General features: G+C 28.8%; 2 protein-coding genes and 1 long non-coding RNA gene across 3 annotated transcripts; 2 read left to right on the plus strand and 1 right to left on the minus strand.

Moving 5' to 3' along the window:
* Nucleotides 1-7735: 7735 nt before the first annotated feature.
* LOC114076943 lies at nucleotides 7736-11617 on the plus strand. The gene is made up of 3 exons (XR_003578024.1): nucleotides 7736-8099; nucleotides 8188-8269; nucleotides 11039-11617. It is a non-coding gene; the product is annotated as an uncharacterized LOC114076943 (long non-coding RNA).
* Nucleotides 11618-12397: 780 nt separating this feature from the next.
* Nucleotides 12398-16635, plus strand: LOC107016077 (SUMO-conjugating enzyme SCE1-like). The gene is made up of 5 exons (XM_027916190.1): nucleotides 12398-12568; nucleotides 12660-12743; nucleotides 15428-15580; nucleotides 15686-15799; nucleotides 16373-16635. The coding sequence occupies exons 1-5, from the start codon at nucleotides 12500-12502 to the stop codon at nucleotides 16433-16435; spliced, it is 483 nt and encodes a 160-aa protein (XP_027771991.1). The 5' UTR covers nucleotides 12398-12499; the 3' UTR covers nucleotides 16436-16635.
* Nucleotides 16636-18349: 1714 nt separating this feature from the next.
* On the minus strand, nucleotides 18350-21505 carry LOC107016339. Its single transcript, XM_015216826.2, has 2 exons — nucleotides 20486-21505; nucleotides 18350-18979 (listed from the first exon to the last, which is right to left on the minus strand). The coding sequence occupies exons 1-2, from the start codon at nucleotides 21339-21341 to the stop codon at nucleotides 18474-18476; spliced, it is 1362 nt and encodes a 453-aa protein (XP_015072312.1). The 5' UTR covers nucleotides 21342-21505; the 3' UTR covers nucleotides 18350-18473.
* Nucleotides 21506-24049: the final 2544 nt, after the last annotated feature.

Genomic DNA, 24049 nt, shown 5'->3' on the forward strand with positions numbered 1-24049 from the left:
CATTTTAAGTATTTCAGTTTAAGCATAAAATTTAATATTATGGTATTGAACTAAAGTTTGATGGAATTTTAGTTTTTAAAAAAAAGATAGCACTAAATATTAAAAGTGATAAATTTGTTATAATTAAGTATTTAAATATGTGATAAAATTTTTATTATTAAACATTTTTTATTCAAATTTTTGAACATATTTATTGAGATAATTAAAGAATTTTGAATATATTTTAAGAGGTTAACTTGTTTATGTAATAGACATTTCAAAACGTGCTAAAAAATTTAATTGAAAGTTTCTAATGAAACAATTTTATTATGTATTCAGGTGTTAAACTTAAACAAGTCGTAATTCAAGTAACTAAATAAAATTTAATGATTAGTTTTAAAAATTGTTTATATACTAATCAAATTGTTACTGTTTGCAACAAATTCTCTCCATAATTTGATGATTGTTAGTGACATATTTCTCGAATGCAGGAAGTCATATCTTGATCTCTTTATAAATATCTCATAAATTTTTTATGAAGTTTTTGAGATATCTCTCTAAAAAAATATAATACCTTTTATATATGCATAAATTAGATTTAGAAAAAATCCTAATTGAAATAGAACCATGTTGTAAAGTCCTACAAAATTTTTAATGTTTACCGATACCAAATGGGATATGTGAAATATTGGAAAAAGAAAGGATTTGTGAAATTAACACGATGCCCGTAGTAGTTTAAGGATTTAAAATCACTTTAATAAATCAAAGTTATTATTTTACTTTTAAGTCTCTAACCAGTTAAAGCTGATAATATATTTTATCAATTATCATAGGCTAACAAACTACATATAATAAGATAAAATACCTATATCTCTATAAATAAAAAAAATATTGTCAATATACAATACTTTAACTCACTGTTTACATGTAAATTTTTCATTTACAAGTACAAGCTTAAATTGACTTTAGCAGTTTAAACTAGATTAAAAATCATTTGTTTGTTGTTTAGTATAAGTACAATTATTTTTTGTAGGGACGATAGAGAAAGGTCAATTGCACTAAAATTAAACTAGAAACAGTTTAATGGACCCATGCTGCTAATAGATATTAAATTGAACTCCTACCACCCAACTAATACAGCTCAAATGGTGGTACAAAGATGTCTCACAAGTTCACAATACAAGCAAACAAAAAACAATAATAACATATTCGATAAAAATTTATAAGTGAATTCGAAAAAAATAATACTTACGTAGATCACACTTCTTCTTATGAGGATAGAAAGATTGTTTCTGATAAATCATCAATTCTACCAAAGCAAATAATTTATACAAATTCTAATTACAAAAACTATATGAATATTGCACGATCATATGTTTCTATAAGAACATTAATTCTACTATAATGTCTAAGTTTTTGTGACAAATTATATAATTATCCATGTCAAAGAGCAAATGCTTATACAGATGTAGCTACTTTATTCACCACAATAATTAGGGGTACACGTAGTAGATTTACTATATAGTGATAGGTCATTATCTCTTGGAGATATAATGCACATGGTTTGGTAATCAATACGTTTTATAAAACCCAAAAAATAAAATAAAGTTAGATATTTTAAGGTGATTGGGGGGTCTATATAGTTGTCTTTGTGTTTAATTTTTTTTTTTTTGTGTGGTCACTTTCAATTTACTAAATCATAACATACTTAGTGAGGAAAATGAAGAAAAAGGGGAAAATGTGAATAAGGCTTGATAGACACATGTCTATCAAAGTATATGCCAATTGATTGAATGAATTGTAAGTTTTGTATAGTGTTTTTTGGAGTCTACCAAAAGGATATATAGAAGAAACTTGAAGGGAAGTCCCGTGATCAAAGAAAGACAACTCCTTTCGAAAGGGACAATTGTTTTGTGTGTTGTTTGGTATCAACATATATTTTTTTTATATTAAATCGATCAAATTTATTTATTTTTTTGAAAATGAGGAAAATAATTTTCATAATTAAACTGAAGAATATAATTGTCTTTTCTCCGCATTCTAAGTTTTTTAACACACAGACACATACGTATATCGGACATAAAACAATATATATATACCTAAGAAAATTTACACATTCAGAGCTGATAACGAGAAATATATCAGTTATTTACGTAATAATAAATATATATATGAATTACTTTCTTAATAAGAGATATGTCAACTCTAAATTAAAAAGTTGAAGAGTATATTAACTCTTTTTATTTTTTATATATATGAAATCGTCTTTGATAAGGAACAGAGATATTGTATGTTAAGAGGAAAGGTGAGAAAAACAAGAGATAAGCCAGGTTGGTGGTGTCCTACCTCACATGGTATAGTGGAGCCCACAATCCACTTATAAGTCAGACTTCTCAGCCAAAGCAAAGGCTCCTCCTCTTAAATGGTAAATTGGTCCCCTTAGTTTTCATCACTTCATTATTATTTATAATATTTATTATTGGATGGATAGGATGACCTGTAAATTGTAATTTTGAAGAAATAATGATTAAAGAGGAAAAATGGAAATTTGATCGAATTATAACTTGACACGAAACATTTGATTGAATTAAAACATAAATTACACTTAAATCATTATACTATATAGTTTCTATTCTAATTTATCAACTTTCTTCTTTGAATTCTTGCTAATAATTTTGTTGCGGTTTTGGTTCCAAGTTCCAAACAGATTTTCACACAATCTTAGGCCTCATTTATTAATTAAATCCAATTCAAATCAAGTTATTTATCCTAATTTATGTAACACTTTAAAGTTAAAATGTGATGTTCTTTGGCTAAAAAAAGTGTCACGTTAATTTACATGCTTCTTATTTATTTTTTTACAGACTAATTTGTAAAAATGTTTAATATTAAATTTTCAAAAGAATATATAATTAGAATAAAAATAGTCGACGTGTTAATTCACTACAAAATGCAACCATGCACGGACTTTAATTATCGTCCACTAGGTCATGTTAAGTGAATTTTTTGAAATAAGACATATTTTTTAAAAAAAATATTTAACGATTTAACTTATTATTTATTATTATTATTTTAAAATTATTCTTTTAAAAAAAGAACCTATTAAATGAAAGATAAATTAATACTAAAATAATTTAAAAAATTCTCTTAAATTTTAAATAATTCACTTATTTTGAATTAAAAAAAAACACATTCTAAACGATTGAATTAATACGAAATATTATAATCTATAGAACTATGTTTATGGTGAAGATGAATTAGTAGAATAGTACCAAAACCAGCTCAGGTCTTTGACAATTAAATTCAATAGCACATTACCCATTGCATACGACATTAAAATTTTCCAAATACAAGCATGCTTCAATGTCTCACTCATATTCTTTAATTTATTTTTTAATTGGATCTCCTTTACCGTACATATTATTGGCTTATTCTTCTTTATTTGTATTTATTAGTGCTCTGTCTTGCCTTCCTAGCACATGCCCTAGAATCCTATACCATTTAGTATTTATTCTTCTAATTTTACCTTGTTTTTCAACTTTCAAATACTTATAATGATATAAACATGACTCGAGAGTTGCACAAGAATTATGACATCGAAAGTGGCAAAAGTACCATGGCTATAACATTGAGAGTGGCAAACAAATTGTTCTTTTATTGTTTCAAAAAACAAATCGTGAAGTTATAAAAAAGGATAATGCATAAGTACCCCTTAACTTATGTCCGAGATTTCAGAGATACATACTTATTATATTAAGATCCTATTATCTTTTTAATTTATTTTATTAATAATTTTCTACCTCTTTTCAGCTTACGTGGCACTAGATTGTGGGCCCAATGCTGGTTTGAGCTAGTACCACGTAGTCAGAAAAGGGATAGAAAATTACTTATAAAATAAGTTCAGGGGTAATAGGTCCTTAATATAGTATAAATGGATCTCTAAAATTTCAGGCATAAATTGAGGGACTACTCGTATATTTTCCCATATAAAAAATCATCTACTTTTGAACAAATGAGCCTTTAATCAATAATAACAGGATTTACTCGGCTTTTAATTAGGTATACAATGAAGCTATTTTAGGCGTTAATTAGTGTTTTAAAAATTTTTCAGAGACGTGCAGAAATAGCTAAATGCTCCATTATTTATGGCACAAAATAAGCACTTTGGCAATTTAATTAACAGGTTGATAATTTTGTACGTCGTTACTCATTAGGCTTAAATTCTGTCGTTAGGAGGAACTACTTAACTTAATTAGCTGTTTAAGTTTGAGTTGTTAGATTAACAAATACTATATAATTATAACTTGTTTGAGTAAAGAATTTGTGTTACACTAAATAATTAATGATTAAAATTTTTGAGATGACTTAATCCTTTACCTAATTAAACAACTTAGGATGGTACATGCAAGATCATTTTCAATGACAAGATTAACATGTTAGCTGTTTTTTTACAAATGCGGCTGTTTAGTGGACCACATAACGTGGTTAAAAGTTAATTAAGAGCACTTTTATGGACCTAATTAGATGTACTAACGAAGTTCTTAGTATCTGATTATTGGATTAATGAATGATGTTGACATTTAACCCTATATTTAATTATAGCAATTACGGTTCGCTAAATGTTAAACTTAATTAGGTACTGATCAGATAAGATTGGAGAAGTCGGCAATTGATCATTTCAACATATATATTTTTGATATTTTCACCTATATTCGGTAATGGATTTTTGGATTTCTATATATTGCAAGATTCATATCGCTTTCAATAGAATATTTTTCATTTTCAAGGGTTTGAAACAAAAAAATCTCTAGTACTGGTAGAAAAATTGCAATCATTTCACTGAAATCCACATCAATAACTGTTGTATAATCTCATAGTGTAAATCAAATATTTATTTATTAAATATTAAAAAATAAGTAAAAATAACTAAAAATAACGCTCGTTTACCAAAAATAACTTGTAGGAAAATATTTTCCTTTCTTGTACCAAAAACATACATAAATTCAAACTTACTTGAACCGGTATTTTGTACCAACCAAATGAATATATGACATATATTTCCAAATACAATATTTATCACTTCGATCTTATTCACCTATACACATTATTACATTAACATTTAATTTGTAATTTAAGTTTAATAATTCAATTAATATTATCTGATATAAACATTGATCATGAATAAATTTTTACAATATTATAAGGTTCTTAAACTATATTGTGAGTATATTAAATTCAAAGATCGGTGTAGAACATAAGAAGAAAATTAAATTAAAATAATCAATAAAATATTTTCTGTTTAATAAATCAAAGTTCCATCTTATTATCCATCAAATTTCCAATCGAGGTGGGAATGGGAAGAAATATGACTAATAATTTAGACCAAAATGGTTGAATTTGCCTTTCATATTAGGTCCCATGTTCAATATATCCTCCCTTTTACTTTTTTTTTTCTTTCGTTGTTTATGGCTTTTTCATGGTATAGTAGAGGTGGACTTGAAGTAAAGCTATGTTCCATCTTCATTCCCACTTGCAAGAAATAATTTGTTGAAAACATTAATAGAAACCACAAAAGAGAAATTTATCGCAAATCAACGAAAAAATTCTAAAAATATGAGTATTTACTAATTTCTCATCGACTAACTCGTTGGGAAAATAGATACTAACTAAAATAATGGGAAGTTTCATAATTTTTTCAATGTAAAGATACTATTAGTTTTTCTTTTTTCACCAATTCAATTAATATATCTATTTTTATATACGACAGTTTTTAATGAAAATATTCAATGGAAAATAATAACAAATTCACATTTTTAACCTGATAAGTTTGATTTTATTTTTAATAGTGAACGTATTACATATCTAAAATTATGAGTCAAATATTCTATTTGTTGAAATTTAATGAATGTCCTCTTATACAATATTATGCGAGTCTCAAAATTATTGAGCTCGGACTAGTAGGTACATCAAACCCGGGTTGACATGATGATCATATCATTATTGGACTATAAATTTTATTACTATTATATATTTATTAATTCGAACATATAATAAAGTTTCATAAATTTTAAATTGTGAATTCACTTCGAATTTCTGTCATTGTTTGTCTTCACTCACCGACATCTTCATCCACAAGAAAGAATTTTGTAAAATGAAAAAGGCAAAAAACTGACAGAAATGATCCCAATGCTCATTTCTCACCCAAACTTCCTTTTCACTAACCTAACTTTTTTTTTTTTTTCATTTTATTCATTTTGATTTCTTCAATCCTACCGTTACTTGGACACTAACCAAGTACCTATAAACTGTTTTTTTTCCTATTTTTGGTTCCACTTTATTAGCTTAAAAGATTTTATTTATTAGAGTATGCTTTTTGTCTAATTTATGCGTCTATTTTTGGTAGTTAATTATGCTTAATGCTATTTTTAACCTAACTTTAGAATAAACCTTGCCACCTCATTTATATAATGCGGTTGTTAATTTGTTACTTATCATGCTATTTATAGTAAAAAATGACTATAGTCTATATGTTTTGGTAGATTATGCCCATCACGTAAGTTTAGTTTTACATTTTTTGAGAGGTAGTTTTACATTTATATAGTGAATTTCACTATAGTTATATAGAGGCAGAGGCAAAAAAAAAATTCATTTATGTATCCCGAATATTTTGTTTGTTTATTTGGATTCTGAATAGAATATATGTACATACAAAATGATTTTTTTTAAGAACACAAATATAGAAATTGAGTCAAAGTTATTAGGTTTTGTTGATCCCATGACAATCACTCGTATAACTAAGGCTCTTACTAACTATTTACGTATATCGAGTTTTCGACGATGAAAATTATTTGAATCTCATCCAACACATTTAACTCTGCCGTTATTATCAAGTAATCAAAAGATAATTATGGTTAAATGTCTATTCATAAGAAGTGAATAATAACCTAGAAAGTAGATATATTTATGTTGATTTTTTTTTTACATTAGGAAAATATAAGGAAGTACTATAATTTAAATCTTCCTTAAATTTATGAACCAAAATAAAGTTTATACAGCTTAGTGGTTAGTAATATAATGCGGTTGAAGTTTGTTGGTTTCTTCTTAGCCAAATTAAAGGCGTAGAACCAAAGTTTTTTTTTTTCAATTGGAAGTTAGAAAAATTATAATTGTAACTATCAACAAGCAATAAATCCTGCTGTTTTCAACTCACCTACTAGCCAAATAAAATATTTTTTTAATATTCTTGTAAGTTACAAAATTTATATTCTATAATTTTCAAAGGGTCTCATTCAATTGAATTAAATTGTCAAAACTAAAAAAAAAACAGTACAATAAACACTTTATTAGTTTTCTCATTTGTCCCTAAAAATTGGTCATTGGTGGTTGAGTTGTTCCATCATCCTAACTCTAATATATTGACCAATCACAAAGTCTTAAATTATAAAGTAGCATTCATGAAGCTAGTTTAAGCATAATGTTACAATAAACAATTGCTTAAGTTATACATAATTTTTTTATCCAAATATTAAACAAAGTTATATTAATCATACATAGGTTTAAGATGCATATGATCAACTTTATTTTCGTAATAGACAAACATCTACAAAATTGACTAATCGTGATTTATGAGCAAATTTTATCACCTGCAAATACAAACAAATTAACTCGAATAATATTGATATGAAAAAAATAATTATCTAATATTCTAATCTATCTATATATATAAGAATCTCTATTGTAGTGCCAAGTATGCTACTGCTACCTTTTTTAACCATTTCTCTTTTTCACCTTTCTAGTTGTCATTGACATGTTTACAGCTTTATGACAATTATTACTGCAAAGCCAACACAACATTCTCATTAGCACAAGAGCATATGAACCACATAAATATATTCATCCCAAAATTTATATTCCACTTTTTCTTTTTTATTTTACAGCCAATGAAATTGCCTTTTTTTTCCTCACTAAATCCCATACTTAAAATATGTCACAATATGAACCTTTAGTTACTTTATTCCTATTGGCTGAGCTACGTAAAACGAAGAGTTATCAGTTAAACACCCTTCGTCAAAAAATATACTACTTAGTATAGATAAGAGAAAATCATACTACATATATAGGTAAGATACTACTTTCTATGCATACATATTAAATCATTCTTTTAATTACTAGGAAAACTCACGATCGCCATCCTTTGAGTGCACACAGGGTAACATGCACTAGGCAAATCTGGTGCAACGAACTCGACTCAAAAGGCAAACGGGAATTTCGAACTTGAGACCTTCAACATGTAAGTCCCAAGCTCAAACCACTAGACCATCCCAAAGGGTTACATACATATTAAATCATGAACACTTTTGACGAGATTTCTGATTTCCATATTAATTCTTTGACGCCCACCTCCACCCCCACCCCCACCATTTTTTTTTCTTTCACTTTTTGATCTTTTCAACCCATGTGGGAACTTTAGATCACATGCTCCCACCTCCTTTTCAATACAAGCATTATTCTTATCCTTCTTTTTTACACACATAATGTCCCCCCTCATTAGATCAATCCCATGAGAAAACTCTCAATTAGACTTTACCCCTTTTGTGTTTGTTTATTATTATTTTAAAAAATTGAATCATTAGTAACATAATTAAGAGTAGCTTAAATAGATTTCCTTTAGGTCCAATAGGGAAGTTTTTCTTTGTTAATCAGTGCATTGGGCACTCATTTTAATTAAGTACATTATTAAAGATATAAGAGATTATTATGGCTTCATAGAAAGGATATGATTCCTGGGAAAAAGTAATTATGATATTGATATTTTTGGCCCCTAATTGGGCTCTACATTAAAAGCACTAATGCAATCTGATTGTGGTTCTTTTTATTTTTTGTCTACCATAATTCATTGTCTTGTATCAAAATTGCTATGCTTTTCAACTAATATTAGGTTCTTTATGATTAATAATGTTAGCTACCTAATGTTTAAACGATAAAAAAGATGCATATATGCAAATGTCACCAAAAGAACTTGCTTAATAAACTGTAGTAACTTGAACAATAGTCCCCGTCTTGAAAAACGTAAAACTTGCTTAATAAACTGTCGTAACTTGAACAATAGTTCCCGACTTGGAAAACATAGTTGAAAGCCCATAAGGCCCAACACATATACCTAGTGGCTAGTGGAATTCCATAGGTAGGTCTGGAAGGATTGAGTATACATAGATCATACTCCAACCTCATAGAGGTAAGGAGACCGTTTCTGGAGACCCTCAACTCAAGTTAACATAATAAAATAATGAAAAGGAAAATGATATTGAAGAAAGAAAGCAACTAGTAAAAAAAGGGGAAAATTGTATATAATAGCAAACTAATAACCTAAATTAAATGGAATAACTAGGGTTTGATTTAATTGTGCTCCATAGCAAACATTAGCTAAAATTTGCCAGCGTCTCTCTCCCAAAAATCTCGCCCGCCACTCTCCATTCTCGCTCGCCTCTCTCGCTTTATACACAGAAGTGTATAATTTTGTTTCTGTTTTGTATAAAGCGAGAGAAAAATGTATATACACATGCAAAAATGTATATATTCGTGTTATACACTTAATTAAACAAATTATACAATTGCAGCGAAATAGGCCATCGAATTATACAATTTAGGCCAGCGAATTATACAATTGTATATGTATAGCAAATTATACAGTTTTATGTTTGCTATGGAGCACAATTATGCAAAGTTTGCTATAACATACAAATATGAATTTTTTATTTGCTATATGTGAAAGTTGCCATAAAAAAAGGCTCAAAGACATATAAAGCCCATATTATGGAAAATAATGGCCTTTTTTTTCTGAAGGAGTTTTAGAGGAAACTAGAATGTGGATCATATACCTCTTGGGCCAATTTTAACCCAAACTCATTTATTGAGAAAATTAAGTAGAACGTCCATTAGGATCCCATAATACGCCATTCTCCATAATTTTAGGAAAAATTACTAAAATACACTACTTTAATTTATTTAATTTTATTAATTCCCTACTGTATTAAATTACAAAAATTCCTTTTTTTTATCCCAAATGATACTAATTAAATTTTATACATTAAAATATTAAAAAGGCAATATTTACCTTATCAAGGTAAAGCAGAAATTACCTTCCCAATGCATGACTCCTTTCCCCCAAAAAATCACCTTTCCAAAAGTACCTTACCAAGATTTCCGCCTCCCCCCCAAAAACTTCTCCTAATTTTTTCCCACTAATTTTTCGTTTATATATAGATTCAAATAGTAGTTTGTAAGTATCACGTGATAGAATGATTCTTTGTTTTCTTTTTACTTATATTTCGTATATATTAAGGTATCAAATAATAATATATGTGTATAAACATTTAAGTATCTAATTTAAATTGTGAATTTGAGTATCTTTTCATGTGTTGGACATGAAATTTAATGTATCAAAAAAAATATTTTAAATTTAATATTTCGTTTATATATATAGTTTCAATTAGTATTTCATAAGTATCATGTTAACCTGTTTATTTATATTTTAGTATAAGATGATTTGTATTAAGTATCTTTTTAATCTTATCATGATTTTTGAATAAATTTGTTAGTATGTTCAATTAATTTTATTAAGTATCATTTTTTGGTGCTCATGATAGAATGATTCTTTGTTTTATTTTTACTTATATTTCGTACATATTAAGGTATCAAATAATAGTATATGTGTATCATACTGTCATACATCTGTTATTTAAGTATCATATTTATATGAATTATTGATAAGTATATAAAAATTTAAGTATCTAATTTAAATTGTGAATTTGAGTATCTTTTTATGTGTTTGACATGAAATTTAATGTATCAAAGAAATATATTTAAATTTAATATTTCGTTTATATATAGTTTCAAATAGTATTTGTAAGTGTCATGTTAACCTGTTTATTTATATTTAGTATCAACATTATGCAGTTTTTAGTACAATTTAAAACATTAATATTATTATATGCGCTCAATACTTATAAACTTTTTATATATTTTACAATTTGATAAAATTTTATTTGTTTTATTGCAGAATATGAATTACGTAATTAAACATATTCCACTAATGCATTAAAGTTTTATCCAATATACAAAACGAATTTTGTTGAACACTTAGTATCATCTATCAAGGTTGAAGGTATGAATTTATTTAAAGAAACAATTTTTGCACCATACCTAAAGATACCTATATGCAATTACCAAGGCCAAATTACTAAGTGTTTATACTTGTTAGAGATTGAGCATGATAATTTAGATGAAGAGATTCACATTCGCCATGCCAAAGGGAATGTGTTGAAATTTAGTATCGAAATATTCATATTTGAAAAATCAGAATTGGCCTTTCAGAGTTTTTTTAAAGCAGAATAGTGTTTTTTTTTTTGAATGACTATTTTAAAATTTTTAAATTGAATAAAATTGAATGTAGTAATTTGGAAGCAGGGAAGGAAAATCATTAAATTAAATGATTATTTAATGTAGTAATTTCTGAAGCAATTTTTACGGTCATTTAGTTACAAGATTAACATAAATCAATTGAATGGAAATCAGTTACCCATGATTTTAGCTCTAACAGTTACCGAAAAAAAATTTCAGTCATTTATATTCATTTATATTCAAGTATCATTTCTGTTTTATAAAGTATCCGAAATTCTTAAAATTAAGGAATTTTTGGTAAATATTGATATTATAGGGATAGAATGTAATTTATCATTTACAGTATGTCATTTGCCTAATTTTTACTTAATTTTACGCTAGTGACACTGACACTTTCGTTTGAATGTTGCCTTTTTGGTTTCAAATTTATTTTTTGCTAGTATTTTTTTAGAAATTTCACTCAATTTCTTTTGTTTTTTTAGCTCCGAACTCCTCCTTACAAAACTGTTTATTTATTTAATATTTATTTTATTAACTTATCTTATTTTAATTCATTCAAATTCAATTTAGCTTGCTCATTTAACATTTCTAAAAATAATAATATACTAAATTAAATCAAATTTAATTTTGCTGATTATCGTGAATCAAAATTTGTAATTTGGCATCCATTAAGTGTTTTTTTTTACAGTACTCTCTTTGTCCATAATTGTTTGTCAGGATAAGTTTCATATACTTTCCTCAATAATATAAGATTAATTTGACTAATATAACTCCATTATTACAAGAATAGCAAAAATCTACGTAACTTTTTAATTAAACTAAATGCAGCAATATTAAGGATAGAATTAAAAAAAATCAATTAATTTTTTTTAATTATTTAAATTAATAATTAATTTTGAATATTTATTTTCAATATATATGCTAAATAATTGTGGACGGAGGGAGGGAGGGAGTAACAATATTCAAAAGTAGTAGAGTATGAACATGTGTTAGAATTCCAATGGTTCAAATAAGACAAAAGAAAATTTTAACTTCATTTTATATGAGAGTGTATATAAAAACCATTTGTTCGTCCTGCTGAAGAGTGATTCCCAATTTTTCTTTGCAAGTTTAGGGAAAAATGTCAGGGGGAATTGCGCGTGGTCGTCTGACGGAGGAGAGGAAAGCATGGCGTAAGAATCATCCTCATGTAAGATCTTTCTTCTTCTCATTTTTACCTATTTTTTAAAGGTATTTTTGGTGTATGTTAATGGGTTTTAATTGTTGATTTTTTTGGTTAGGGTTTTGTGGCAAAGCCGGAGACTGGTCCTGATGGTAGTGTTAATTTGATGGTCTGGCAATGTTCTATTCCGGGTAAACCTTCGGTAAGTTTCGGTTGAGTAGTCACTTTATTTTGAATCTTCATACATTGTTTGGAATATTTTGTGCTAGTATCTGTCCTGGTAGATGATCAGTAACTTCGTGCTTGTAGTTACTTTATTGTTCATGTTTATGTAGTGTTTTGTTTACACGATTTTTGGGCGGAATTGTTAGTACTTAGCATTTTTCTCAAGTGCTGAGAGGTTGTATTTTATCTAATCTGCTGAGAATTGGTTTCCGGGATTAGAAACCGTGGTTGTACATGGTCTATTTAAGCTTAATATTTTAGTCAAAAAAATAGCTGACCTCTCTACCTCCCCGAGGCCACACTTAATGGGATTTCATTGGGTGTATTGTTGTTGTATTTTACGCTAAAATTAGTTGGCAGAGGAAAGAATTTGATAAAAGGAAGTAGATGTGAGAACTTCAGGCTCAATTTGGTTGGTGAGACTGTTTGTTTCTTTGTACTAGGTTAGTTTGACTGGTGGAAGATGGCAGTAGTCGTGTTTCGTGGGTACTCATTGTTTCTGAAGCAAAGAGATGGGTTGTTGCCTTATTCGAGATAATTGGATCTTTGTAATAGTGGAAGATTGTTTTATTTCTTTCATTGTGGAACCTGTGCTCCTTTTGAAATGATTTTGAATTTTGGCCTTGAATGTACTAACAGCTCCAGCTGCACCATTATAACTACTGATATCATGTACTAATCACCTTCTTTTCAAGTGTCCAATATAGTATACTATCTAGAGGTAAAAGGGGAAAAACAAAGAAACGGAAGATTATTTTTCTTTCATTCATGGCACCTGTTCTCCTTTTGAAATGAATTTGAATTTTGGCCTTGAATAAACTTACTTCTCCAGCTAGGCCATTTTAACCACTTATCTCCTAATCACCATCTTTGTGAGTGTCCAATCTGGTCCACCGTCCGTCCAAATCTTTATTTCCTAAGCCTGGAAAGAAGGAAGAAACCAAAAATGACATGTCAGGTTTTGTTATTTTGTGACACAAGAGTAACAATCATGAACATGGGAGAGCTTTTTAAGGACATTTGAGTGAATAACAAGACTAGGATTCATGGTCTTTAAAAGTTAATATTGTTTATTCAAGTTTGACCTGAAAGAGATATGAGATGATAGGTATCCCGTGGGATTAGTCGAGGTGCGCAGAAGATGGCCCAGACACCAATGTCCTATAAAAAAAAGAGTTGTGAGATGATGATAAAGAAGGATAGGTATAATAAATATCCAGGCAGAGCTTCTTGGCGTACAACAAAATGTAGGTCAGTCTTTGAATTATGTGGGATGTTCCTTACAGACACAAAAAGACATTCTCACACACACCTAAAGGAAGAAAACAAACAAGCGCTCTCAGATCTGTTCTGATATGAAATATGCCTTCTTCTTCACACTAGTTCCAGGTGAAATACCTAAATGACTGAAATCTATTGGGAAGAGCATGGCGGCTCCAAGTGTTCATCTGTTTGGTCAATCTTAGAGATGTATTAGCTTTGGACCATGTTTCTTATAATCTATATTTTAGCTATGGACCTGAATCAATTTTCTGCTGTTCTGTGGAAGTGATAGACACATAAGGCCTTGGAAAGATTTTGAATTTTGTGATTGAGAGAGCAGGAGAGAGATTTACATTGTTCTAAACAAAATAAGTCAGTAGAGTATGTTCTTAAGGCATACATTCTACTTGATGGTTTCGCTTGTCGCATATTGTTTTCTTTTTTATTTCTGGGTTCTCTTTGTTTTGGTACATCTCTCAGTTGATTATATCCCTTTTCTGAACCCAAAAGGCAGTTATAATAATTCAGTGGATAGGAGCCTGTAAGGTGATTTCATACATTTATTGCTTCCAACAGAAGTGATTTTCATGCTTTCCGCGTTTATTATGAGGTGTAAGAAGTTCATTTTTTAGGAGAAGTGTAAATGTATTTCTCAAGTGTTATAAGATTTGAACTTCAATAGTTTCATTATGACTGAATGAGGAAAAAGAAGAATGCAGATGATGTCATTAAGACCCCTCTTATTGTACCACTAAGGATGTTTGACACTACTTCACCAATCGGTGTATAATGGCTTTACCTGGAGTAGCAAGGCTTACACTTATTCACATGAATTTTGGATAAGACATCTCTATATCAAGGTTGAGTCAACAAAGCATCTCAATGATGTGATTTGTATTTGGATTAAATCAGAGTTCATGTCGTCGTCCTCAAAGAAAAAGGAAGTTTGAGCACAGGCTGCACATAACCGCCAGGTCACTAGAAAAAAATGTTGTCATGAACTGATTTTTGAGGCCATTGGTAACTTTCTCAAAGTACTAATCATGGATCAAGCTGTCTTGCATTTCATGTAGAAACTGTGTTTCTCTCAACTTTTCATTACCGGCCCATTTCTTCTGAACTAGTTTACCTTTCACGGGTAGTTAATGTACCTGTGGAAGGAAGAATTATTTCAGTAACTTTGAATTAGTGAATACTGAATCATTTACTTTCACTTTTAGCTTCTTGTGTTTCTTTTTGGATATTTAGAATTGGTTAGGCTAGATAGTTTAGGTTTTCTCCTTTGAAGATATTATGTAAGTGTTTACCGTAATCAAAATCCTTTTCTTGCCTCTTTCTTCACCCTGTTCCTTCATTTATGATTGTGAAGAATAATATACAATCTTATGACTGGTACAGACTGACTGGGAGGGTGGTCACTATCCAGTAACGATGCATTTCAGTGAAGACTATCCAAGCAAACCCCCAAAGTGCAAGTTTCCAGCAGGTTTCTTTCATCCAAATGTCTATCCTTCAGGAACTGTATGTTTGTCTATCCTGAATGAGGACAGTGTAAGTATCTGTTGTTGCCATTGTGTTGTTTTATGTTTGCTGATTGTTATTTACAGCTTTTAATTGAATAAATGGGTTCTTACTCTTGCTGTTACTTGTTCTTAGGGATGGAGGCCAGCCATTACAGTGAAGCAAATTCTGGTGGGTATACAAGATTTGCTTGACCAGCCAAATCCCGATGATCCAGCACAAACCGATGGCTATCAGCTTTATATGCAGGTTCTCTACTTGAGTTTGACAATTATTTGCTTGAGTTTCCTCAAGTTGGCATTTTTATTTCTGGCATTCAACACCATACCTGGATTATTCTTTATTAATCCTAATCGTTACATGGTTTCAATTGCTGTATGTCAACCATATATGCCTAATGCATAGTAACAAATAATTATACACTATACAGCGTACCGAAATTCTTAAAAAATTTCGTTCTACTGATTACTTGGTGACAATGAATTTAACTTCTAGTTTAATGATTCATATTTACCTTCCTTGCAATCAAAGATGATATGCATTGAGAGATATGATGCTATATGGAAATTACTCATGTGGGGGGTTGTTTAGTTCAAACAATGTTATCCCAATTATAAGCGCAGCTTCTATATAGGATAGATAATCCCAAGTTTTTGCTACAACTCATATCCTGGTTTAGAATTCCTACAACTAAACACTGGACAACTAATCCCAAATCTATGCTGGGATAACCCTCTAACACATGTAACCAAACGGCCCCATAGTTCCCTGACCAAAGAGACTCGACTGTCATTATGAATAATGTGGAAATCACTTTTGCAGGATGAATTTGAGTACAAGAAGCGAGTGAAGCAGCAGGCTAAGCAGTATCCAGCTCTACTCTAGTTATAGCCGCGGGAAGAAGACGTAATTAAATTGACTATGAGTAACTTTCTCTTGATTCATAGCAACACCATTAGTCCTTGTTGTAATAGTGACTCTGTGGCTAACTTTGGGTGCTTATTTTGTCTATGATTCGATATGCAACTTCCGTACTTTCTCTTGTTTCTGATTACATTTAGAATTGTACAAAATCAGTCTCTTTACTTACTGAGGGCCCTTGGGGAGAGTTCTTTTTGTTTGGTTTCGTGTTTAGAGCCCGATTAAATTCGGATCGAGCACAGCAAGGTTAGGCGCTTCCAACGGAGGGTGTTAAAGGTCCTCTGTTTATTCTGGTTTCTCTCCTGAAATTCATCAATCATTTGGAGATACGGTGAATTAGAATATTTTAAAGTTGATAACCCTTCCATTTATATTTATTCATTTAATTATACCCCATCAACGTTGACTCAGTGACATCACTAATTGTTTAAACTTACATTTGGTGTATATTTCAACAAGCAAAATAGTAAGTATTATTCTTTAAAGAGGAAAAGAGTATAGTTACAGATATTATTATATCATTGCTTCTTTCAATTGTCCCTTCAAATAAAAGGATATAAAGTTGTCTTTGCGTTCACAAGTTAAACTGAAAACGTGCAAGACATACAAAAAATTAGCTTAATTTAGGTTTGCAAGTAATTAAAAATATAAGTTTTTTAGAGTGTCAACCATTAAATTAAGAAAATAATATGATCAAATTCATGCATCTGAATTATACAAGTTATGAAACACCGACATCATATATCCCCTTACAGATTTCACAACTCATCAGTATCTCCTTTATTAATTGAGCATGCCTTTATTTTGTTCAAACTTAAAAAATTCAACACTTTATATTAATAATTATCATAAATTATAATGATAATAGAGATAACACATACACCTAAAAGATATTGATGTCTCCCTCTCGCTTCTAGTTTCTTTTTTTTTTTTTCGTTTCGTATTCGCATTAAAATCTCAATTAATTAAGTTTCACTCCGTGTAAACTCCCTTACGAGATTTTTTACATACTCAAGATTTTCAACCTTGTTTCCACCGTCCCACGTATGGTTAAGTGATAATTTGAAACGAAGGTATATAATGCTGATAAATTATAGTCAAGTGGTTGGAAAAAAATTATATAAAAATAACATATATTTTTAATTTATTGATTTGACATAAACATTTCTATAAAAGAGTCAATACTCTAGTTTCACATAGTGTATTCGTTTATATGTTTAAAAAAAATATAAAAGAGAACTATAAATTATAATTTTCTATACGAAAATATTTTATATGTTTTAAAAAATAACAATCAAAAGAAAAACCAATGGCTTTTGTAATTCAACAAATGTGATTCACCAAAATCAGAAGGAAGAATAAGAACTGATTCTTCAAATCTTTTTAGCTTTCTTCTTTTTGTTCTTTTCTAGACTTTAGTGTTGTCTTTCTACCAAACAACCATAAATTCAACATAATTTTATAAATACGAATCTGAAATAAGTTATTCCACAATATATATAGTATAATTTATCTCATCATTAAGGTATAAATGATGGAACGAATAATCTTAAAGACTATCTAATACCTTCAACCAAAAGCAGAATAAAATAATCCTACATTTTATCTCTCAGACTATTATATCTTATATTTCACGCCAATCGACTTTCAACATATATATACATAAATCTTACCCAAAGATAACACAACAAATTGATAATGACATGGGATTAGGTGGCATCCTCTGAGATTATGACATGTCTTCTTCCATTGACCCAAAAAAATTAGTATCCTAAAGGCAAATTCGGTTAAAAAATTACATCATTAATCAAATTACAATACAATTATAATCAACATCATCTTTAATTTAGTGACTTAACAGTTACAACAACTAACAAATTAACAAATAAAATAAAACCAATATCTTCTAATTTAGTGCCCCTTCATGGTCTCATACAACCAAAAAAAAATAAAATGTACAAAATTATAATGTTACATTTGAATTATTTTTTTTTAAAATATGTTACAAAGGGTTAGGAGATCTTGAATAACTATTACAATTATCTAAAACAATTTCAAATAAATCACCTTCAGACTCCAAATCATAATCTAATACTTGTTTCAAACTATTAACAGTATTGTTATTACTTCTTGTATTACTTCTATTAAGCCATTGTGCATCAATTCTACCCATTGAGAAAAGTTCTTTGCTGTCTTCATATCCAAGAGTTGATGAATCATTTTGCATTATTGGACCAATGAAGCAAGGATTTGGTGTCCTGTGTAGATTTGCTGGTTGATATTTGAATACACTTTGTCCAAGATTTACTAGTACTAAAATATCACCATTTGATGCTAAAATTGGGTAAAGTGGATTTCCAAATTCTTCTGTTTTGCAAAAAATTTCATGTACTAACAAAGAATCCACTGTGAAAAATACCTTCTTTTGGCTTGGATTGTAACCACAACCAATCACTCTTTCTGCTTTTCCCCACTCTTCTCTTTGTGATTCAAACACCAATTTCATTCCTAAAAAAAGTAAAATTTTCAAAGTATGGTTACTAAACTTTAATAACAGTAACATACACAGTGTTATTCCACAAGCGGGATACAATTACTAAAATTCAACAACAGTAACATACTCGATGTAAATTTCACAAGTGGAGTATAGTTACTAAACTTCATTCACTATACAAGTAAATTTGCATTAAAGTAACTGAACTTTTGTAACTATAACTCACTAAACACGTATGCCGTGTCACGCAATAGTACAACCACAACATATTATAACCCCACAAGTGGGATTGGGGAGGATAGACGTGTACACAGAGCGAGATGGTAGAACTTACATTTATAATAAATAATATAGGTATATATGCATAAGTACTTGCGGTAGATACATAATCTATTGGCTCATTATTGAATATTTAATGGATTTACCTAAAAAATTTAGGCCATTATAAGAAAAAGATCACTAAACTTTACCTATTATAACGACAAAACTTATGGTATCAAGGTAATTTTACTATTATAGTGGGTAACACTTATTTGACTTTATTGTTTAACGGGTAAAGTTCAGTTATTTCAACAATAATACTAGTGATTATTTGGTTGTTGACTTGTTATCAGTGTATGTTGACAAATTCTGTTTATGGTGTAACAATTCCACAATGTTGATCATGGACAATTAAAAACACTAATGACTGATTACTTATGTGACTTTTGGAATAAGCAATGAGCTAGTAAATAAACATTGTTATCAAATGCAAATAATAAAGTAAAATGGCCACTATGAAAAGTTAGTTTATGAACATTTTTAGTGCTTTAAATTGACTTATACAACTCTGTTTACCCATTCTAAAAACTCCAAATGGGCTAAAACTTACCCCTTCAATTTCAACTTCTCATATATTTTCCGTAAACCGTTTAAAAAGGGAAAAAAATCTGAAATATATTTGAATTTGGATCGAAATTATTATTACGATACCAAACTTTGAAAATGACCTTTTACTCCTACACTATTTAATAATATATTTTAAAGGTATGCATGTGCCCACGTGGACATAAAAAATATTGCATAATTATAAATAGTAATGTGTCCAGATGGGTACATATATACCTTTAAAATACACTATTAAATAGTTTGAGGGTAAAAAATTCTTCTTAAAGTTTGGTATCGTAACATCAATTTCGACCAAAATTAAATATTTTTCAGACCCATTTCCCTTTTAAAAAAATGTCTTTTTTTCTTTTTTTATTTTGATATGTTCTAAGCTTTTCATATAACATGTTTAAGATCACAAGACTAAAAACATTTAGATACATTTCACGCATCTTTAATTTAAGACAACGAAATTCAAAAATCTTGTTTTCTTTGCTAAACTCCATGTCAAGTTAAAATCACCATCACCACCAACACCACCAACATTTTCAGTGAAATTCGAGTGAAGTCTATAAAGAATAGAGTGTATGCAAATATTAAAAATAAGACAAACAAATTGAAACAACGAGAAAATGAGTAAAAAGAGAACTTACCATCAAGAAAAACAGAACCGTTTGAGTTAAATCCAATGGAACCTTGATAGCTGCCTGGAAGTTTAAGTGGTAGAGAACCAGCAGCAGCACTTGTTAGCCCAATTGACAACACAATGAACTCATCACTTCTCAAATTCTCCTTTGATTCTTGAATCTTTTGATGATAACTACTACTACTACTACTTGTAACATGAACCAAAGACTCTGAATTAGCCTTTGAATTAGAAGAATCCTCTCTAATTAACTTAATTTTCTCCAAATCTAATTTATCCTCTTTTACCTTTCCCATAACTTCAACATTATTCTCTTGATTCCATTGCAAAATTGCTATCTCGAAATAAGATTCTTGTGGAAATGATGAATTTCCCAAATGAGGTCCTGGTAATGGTAAACTAGTTTTCACAACAGACATAAATTTACTGCTTCTATTGAGTTTTTGATTGCCATAACTAAATCGAATTTTCTGCATAAAATCAGATGAATCTTGACAAATCTCCCAACTCATATTATCATTACCAACACATGATCCTAAAATGGACCTAGCTGATGATCTAATGGATGAAGATGGAGCAATAGATGTGAAAGCAAATCTTGACCATCCATTTTCAACAGCATCAGTTACAAGTGATGGATGATCAGACCAACTGAAACCTTTTTTAACAACATAATATTTGTTTGTAACACTTACATGATGATGATGATGATGTTTCGAAATTCCATTTTGTAAATTCTGTTTTGACGAATTTGATTGATCTGACTTTTTAGTACAACATCTTCGTTTAATTATTGTTATTACAATTACAACAACAATCACACTTGAAAAAGCTACGAATGAGATCTTCAACCATTCTTCCATATTCTCAATTTTATTTAATTTTGTGGCTTTTAATTGAGAGATTTATTTATTTTTGGAACAGAGGAAGAAGAAAAAAAACATGAACGGTGGCGGCAAAGAGAAAGAAGAATGGTTCAAGAAAGACTGCAATAAAGACCAAAAAGAGAGAAAGTTGACATTTTTTATTTTTTTTAGATATAAATAATATAAATGGAAAATGAAGTAAATGGAAAGAATGGGAGAGGCGTTTTAGGCCAAGAAAAGATAACATTTACACCTTTTCTATATTGACAAAAATGCAGGCACGCTCATAAATATATATTTCCGTCATTTTTATTTGTTCAATATTTTCTTTATTTTTATTTACACGTGGTTCGTATGATGAATATTTATCGTTTTATAATATTCTTCATATTTTATTTTTAAAATTTATTTATTTTAAAAATATGAATTTGATCAATATAAAAAAATTAAATGATTATATTTATGTTTGTTGATCAGTTTAATTAATTTAAATAAATTTATTTATTGAATATTTGATATCAAAATATCACTAAATTATATTTATCATTTTACTCCAATAATTATGGAATGAATGAATTAAAAATTTAAGGTTTTTAAGAAGTTCTACCTTTTTTCAAGTAATTAATTGAGGTTATAATAGGTAAATAAAACTGTCCTTTCTTGATTTGTTAAAATAGACAAATAAAAAAAATGAAGAAGTAATAAGGGATAATGGGAATACTAAATACACGATATCAACGGGAAAAAGATAATTGACTTTTGAACTGACTAAAAAGTTTACCAAACTCGATCAATATTTTTACGCGATAAAATCTGAAAAAATCATCATAGTTCGATTCAATTCTTCAATTGATTAATTTAAAAGATTCGATTGAAGTTTCGATAAAAAAAACCTCAAGTCAATTTCTTGAAATAATTTTTAAAAAGTTTTAAATAATTCAATGTTAGATAAAAATTATTGTGTTAATCAAATGTAGAGCTTTTGCAATTGAATGAGAAATGTTATATGTAAGATAAAAATAGAAGTCCAATTGGTTATACTAATTTTTTGTTTTGTACTTAAACTATCAAGCTTAGTCGATTTTCTATTTTCTTGATTTTTTGGGTAAAAGCAATTGATTGACCTTGTCAGTTTTTTTTTTTCTAAAAAAAAAGAAATTTTTTTGGATCAAACCAATCAAGATAGTCATGTTTCAATCGTTCCAAAAGATTTTGATGTTCTTAATATCGTTTTTTATATTTGGATACATTATTTTATTGAAAAAAGTAAAAAAAAAAAAGTTATTTCTAAATTTTAAAAGAGTACTAATTTCTCTTGAAACAACTTTACAAAAATATCTCCCGACACCATCTTTTGGGAATTAGGGGACGCGTGTCTCGTTTATTTTTAATTTATAATATAAATTTTCAAAGGACATAGAAAGACATATTCTTTTGTTTTAATTTTTTATATATTAAAATGGGTAACTTTCACATGTAGCAAACAAAAAATTCATATTTGTATGCTATAGCAAACTTTGCATAATTGCGCTCCATAGCAAACATGAAAACGGTATAATTCGCTATACATATACAAGTGTATAATTCGCTGGCCTATTTCGCTGCAATTGTATAATTTGCTTTGCATACAGTTGAAGCGAATTAAAATGTATGTATATTGCATAATTATAAGGGTATAGCAAGAAGATATATGTTTTTCTCGCTTTATACAAAAACAGAAACACAATATATACACTTCTGTGGTATAAAGCTAGAGAAAATTGTATTTCACTGCAATTGTATAATTTGCTTTGCATACAGTTGAAGCGAATTAAAATGTATGTATATTGCATAATTATAAGGGTATAGCAAGAAGATATATGTTTTTCTCGCTTTATACAAAAACAGAAACACAATATATACACTTCTGTGGTATAAAGCTAGAGAAAATTGTATTTCACTGCAATTGTATAATTTGCTTTGCATACAGTTGAAGCGAATTAAAATGTATGTATATTGCATAATTATAAGGGTATAGCAAGAAGATATATGTTTTTCTCGCTTTATACAAAAACAGAAACACAATATATACACTTCTGTGGTATAAAGCTAGAGAAAATTGTATTTCACTGCAATTGTATAATTTGCTTTGCATACAGTTGAAGCGAATTAAAATGTATGTATATTGCATAATTATAAGGGTATAGCAAGAAGATATATGTTTTTCTCGCTTTATACAAAAACAGAAACACAATATATACACTTCTGTGGTATAAAGCTAGAGAAAATTGTATTTCACTGCAATTGTATAATTTGCTTTGCATACAGTTGAAGCGAATTAAAATGTATGTATATTGCATAATTATAAGGGTATAGCAAGAAGATATATGTTTTTCTCGCTTTATACAAAAACAGAAACACAATATATACACTTCTGTGGTATAAAGCTAGAGAAAATTGTATTTCACTGCAATTGTATAATTTGCTTTGCATACAGTTGAAGCGAATTAAAATGTATGTATATTGCATAATTATAAGGGTATAGCAAGAAGATATATGTTTTTCTCGCTTTATACAAAAACAGAAACACAATATATACACTTCTGTGGTATAAAGCTAGAGAAAATTGTATTTCACTGCAATTGTATAATTTGCTTTGCATACAGTTGAAGCGAATTAAAATGTATGTATATTGCATAATTATAAGGGTATAGCAAGAAGATATA

The sequence above is a fragment of the Solanum pennellii genome, chromosome 4 (assembly GCF_001406875.1).
Source record: "Solanum pennellii chromosome 4, SPENNV200".
NCBI lineage: Eukaryota > Viridiplantae > Streptophyta > Magnoliopsida > Solanales > Solanaceae > Solanum > Solanum pennellii.